Raw genomic sequence first — 4,653 nt, forward strand, 5'->3', positions numbered from 1 at the left:
ATAGCCCCGGGAGCTCCCTGGGAAGATGGTTTGGCCACCTGGTGTCCTAGAGACGGCAGCTGTGAGTCAGAATCAGCTCAGTTGCACCCGAGAGCAGCACCACCCACCGTGTACAAACCAGTATATGCCACCACCATGCTGCCGCCTCACTGGGTGAAACTAGGACCTTCCTGCCCGCAGCAGCCTTAGATTCTGTGAGGACTAAGGTGCGCCTGACCCGGGCATGCGTTCTGTGAGTCAGCCCAAAGTGTTCAGGGCGGCACCTTGTCTTACGCACCTTGGACAAGTGGTCGGGAGAGACCAGTCCATGGAGAAGGACATCGTGCTTGGTGAAGTGGAGGAGGGGCGGTGACCAAGAGGCAGGGCCTCGGCCAGATGGCCTGACGCAGAGGTTGCAGCCGTGGGCTGGGGCACAGGAGCCCTTGTGAGGATGGCGCCAGTGTTCCCTTCCTTCTGCTGGACATAGGGTGGTTATGGGTCGGAACCTCACAACAAACACAGTAACAACAAGGATGCCCAGGGTCAGAGAGCGACAGACAGGCGCAGGGAGGGAGGGAAGGAGACAGAATCAGAGAGGGAGAGAGGAACAGAGGAGGGAGGAAGGGAAAGAGGCAGAGGGACTGAGGGAGAAGAAGAAGTAGAAAGAGGGAGCAGTGGGGAGGGGGCTGGTGCCAGTAGTGATGGAGAAGTGGGCAGGCGAGGATCTGGTGGATCCCTGCACCAGGACAGATGGCTCTGTATCAGTTCCCGTCCTGAAGAGTCGCACACCTGCTGAGACGCCCACAGACTTGCCTTCACCCTCAGGCTACACCCTGGATAGTTGCACCAGCCGGACACCCGCCCCAGTCCCTGTGATCTAGTATCAGCCTGCCCCACTGTGACCCACTCCACGTCCCACCTCCACTTCCCATCTCCACCTACCACCGTCCAGAAGGACTTGGCGTCCCCTGAGCACGCTGGGCTTGCTGTGTTCCCAGGTGTCCCCATCCCCTTCAATCCTCTCTCCACCTTTTCTGCTAGTAAGGTTTGCTGAAGATCATTGGACCACAGAGGGAGCAGCACGTTGACAGGAGCTGCCAGCAGTTCAGGCCGGGTTCAGAAGAGGACGTGGCACAGGGATCTCTCTGCTGAGGTCAAATGGGTCTTGGCTCAAAGCAGAGAATACCAGAAAGACGTTGACTTGTGTTTCGTGGATTATGCCAAGGCATTCGACTGCGTGGCTCCTGACAGACTGTGGACAACCTGGAGAAGAATGGGCACTCTAGGACGCCTCCATGTGCCCATGCAGAACTTGTACACGGATCCAGAACAGAACAAGGGAATGCTGCCGGGTTTCAAAATCAGGCAAAGGGTGTGTCAGCGTTGTATCCTCTCACCATCCTTCTTCAAGCTGTGTGCCGCGCACATCATCAGGGAAGCTGGGTTACGTGGGGAAGCGTGACAAACGCCCCTCCCGACTTGGAAGCGCGCCGGATTCCCTTGTTCCGTTTGCACTACGGCCTCTGGATCCTGGCACAGGCTCCAAGTGAGCACAGGGCAGCGTTCCGGAATTCCCGTGTGTCTCAAGGCCATCCACAGTGTATGACAGTCCACATGGTCTGCTGCCTTTTCGGAGAGACAACGAAACACAAGTCAACGTCTTTCTGGTGGTCTCTGCTTTGAGCCGACATCCGTCTGACTTCGGCAATGACAGCCGCCTGGCCCTGCACCGCCCTCACGGTGGCTGGAGTCTCTGTCCAGCCAGGTGGGGGCTGTCTTCAGGGGCTTTGAGTTGGTGCCAACTCCCAGTGAGCGGAGTGCCATGGAAGGTAACGCCGGCTGGGCCTCACCAGCCTCACCATGTCCACTGTGTGGGTCAGTCCCTCTTGTGGAGGGTCTTCATGGTGTTCGTGGACCCTTTTACTTTGCCATCTCATGCATAGTCTTCCATGCCCACATGGGGGCCCAGTAGGTGTCGGTATGAGCCCTGCATTCTGCACCCAGCACCTGTAATCTGTCAGGCCTGCCTGGGGTGGGGAGTGACCCTCAGCCTCTGTGGTCCTGCCTCTGGGCTTCCTGGAGAAACAGATGCTGAGGCAAGCACCTAGACCCCAGGAGTCTCTGTGGCACGTGACCTTAGGAAGGTGGGATGGGGAGGAGGAGAGGCCGAGGGGAGCAAGCAGGCAACGGAGGGAGCGTTCCCATGAGGTTAAGGAGCCCTGGTGGAGCTGTGGCCCTTGTTGGGCTATGCATCACAGGTCAGCGGTGTGAACCCACCAGCCTCTCTGCGGGGGAACGGTGAGGCTTTACACCTCAGAGACCCATGGGGGTCATTCTACACTGTCCTGTAGGGTCACTGGCAGTCAGAAGGGACCTGATGGCCGTGGGGAGGGCTCCGGGAGGAGCCCTGGCCTCGTGAGGTAGACGCTGAGCTGCTAGCCACAAGGCTGGTCAGTCGTGTGGTCCCACCAACTGCTCTGAGGGAGAAAGAGGTGGCTGCCTGCCCCCATGCAGGTTGACAGCCCCGGGAACCCTAGGGAGTTGTTGTCCCCAGTCCTAGGGAGTCACTGTGAGGTAGGATGGACTAGATGGATCTGTTCATGAGGTTAGCACCGGGGCCCATGGGCCTTCACTCCAGTGTGGAACTCTGGGAGACGGCGAGGCAGTGCCACTCGTAAGTGGGCACGGAGGACATGGATTGCCCCCTCTGACAGGGGTTACGTCAACGTGACCTTGGGGTCCCCACTGGAGGTGGCAATGGAAGGGCTGGCAGCACTCGGAGAGACGCTGCCACCATCCAGGGCCATAACGTGACTCCACCCCTTGCCCCCATCACCTGCCAGGTGAGGTGCAGGTGGGCCAATGGTGTCTGCCATTGGGTGGGAGGGAGGGCCCATGCCTCGGCCCGGGGACGAGGGCACTAAAGGAGCTGGCGGGAGCCATGGGAGGGCAAGGTACCTGGCTTTGCATGGGCACGGGGCAGGGCTGAGCCTCTGTCCACTGCAGGGCTGAGCCTCTGTCCACTGCAGGGCTGAGCCTCTGTCCACTGTTCACTAGCTGCTCTTGTCCACCTGGATATCACCAACCCTAGTATCACCCACTGAGTGTAGCACGAGCCTCAGACTCCTCCCACTGGAAAACCAGGGGGCTGGGGCATCTACCCACCAGGCCCCACCACCAGGGTCAGGTGAGGGTCAGGCAGAAGGGTGGCGTTATGTCCCCGTCACGGGTTATGCAGAGCAGGGAAAGCAACATGGGTGCTGAGTGTTGATATTTTGTGGGTGGGCACTGGGGTGGTACCCACAGTGAGATTCCTATGGCCAGGTTGCCGGGGGTGCCTGCTAAGTCCACCTTGCTGGTGTAGAGCTTAGAGAGCACCCAGTATATGCCCAAAGGGAGGGATGAGTTTTGGGCCGACCGATGGATGGAGCACCTGGGGCGGTGAACGACTTAAAGTGACCCTTGTCACCGTGCAGAGCCCTGGTGGTGCAGCAAGCTATGGGCTGGGCTGGAAACCAGGAGGTCAGCCGTTGAGACCCTCCAGCTGGTGGATTCAAACAGCCTTCCTGGTGGTTAGCAGCCCCGATGCTTTACCACGACGCCACCAGGGTCTCTTTGGAGGGTCCCCCAAGGAGGCTGTTCACGATGGCGGGATAATAGTTCCACGAGTCTGCCCAGGCTCCACCCACTGCTTCCTTTGAGCCACACAGCATCCCCTGTACTGGGCAACAGGATGTAGGGGTCTGTTTCGTTGACGAGGAAATAGGCTTGGTGGAAGCCATGGCTGGCCTGAGTTTACACTTCCCTCCAGCGCTGGAGCCACCCAGGCGTTGGGACGCCCGATCACCCAGCCTTTCTTCCTGGGCATTTGTGAGAAGGGCCGTAACTTGTTTCTGGAATTCTCCCGAAGGTTCAGCACCACGAGAGCAAGCCGGAGCATGCCCAGTTCACCTTGGCCGACGGCGTGAACGAAGACCTGGCTCTCGGTGACCAGATGGTGGACATCCTGGCCTCCGAGGACCCCGGGAGCATGCTGCAAGCCTTGGAGGAGTAAGAGCTGGTTTGTTGGCCAACAAGGGGGGAGGGGATAGCTCACGGGGCGCATGCATCTGTCAGCCGGCGTGTGCCCGGCACTGAACGTTGAGGAGAGCTGTGTGGCCAGCTGTGGCTAGGTGCCATCGAGTCAGCTCCGACTCACGGTGAGCCCATGCAGGACGGCACAAAACGTTGCCTGGTCCTGGGCCGTCTTCACGATCACCGGCTGGCCTGAGCCCCTGCGGAGGCCACTGTCTTCGGAGTGCCTTCCCACCTGCAAGTGGTGCTGCAATGCACCGGGCCTGGCTACATGCTTCTTGCAGACCACTCTGGCCGCTCAGGAGCCTCCCTCCCTCTGCCCACAGAGCGGTGAGCGTTGGTTACCTGGCATGACCCCAGAGGGCTCGTCTGGAGAGTCAAGTGTATGCTTGCTTCTCCCCCTTTCCCCCCGCCCCCCAACAATCAGTATTGGTTGGAGGCTGGTTTTGTTGTGGTCTTGTATGAGGGACCCGGCGAGTAAAGAAAAAACCCTGAGAATTACTTAAAAAAAAAATTAAAAGATCACTTTATTGGGGGCTCTTAACAGCTCTTACAACAATCCATGCATCAATTGCATCAAGCGTATTTGCAAAGGCTGCC

At 59.0% G+C, this 4,653-nt stretch overlaps 1 protein-coding gene across 1 annotated transcript in view; it reads left to right on the forward strand.

Moving 5' to 3' along the window:
* EVC2 (EvC ciliary complex subunit 2) overlaps window positions 1–4,653 on the forward strand; it is a 113,501-nt gene that overhangs the window by 38,640 nt on the left and 70,208 nt on the right. Inside the window, exon 7 of the mRNA XM_045289481.1 lies at window positions 3,890–4,029. Coding sequence (XP_045145416.1) covers window positions 3,890–4,029 — 140 coding nt within the window. The remainder of the gene's footprint in view (window positions 1–3,889; window positions 4,030–4,653) is intronic.

This window comes from Echinops telfairi, unplaced genomic scaffold (genome assembly GCF_000313985.2).
Source record: "Echinops telfairi isolate 266 unplaced genomic scaffold, ASM31398v2 ScPeMD7_28;HRSCAF=97, whole genome shotgun sequence".
Lineage (NCBI taxonomy): Eukaryota > Metazoa > Chordata > Mammalia > Afrosoricida > Tenrecidae > Echinops > Echinops telfairi.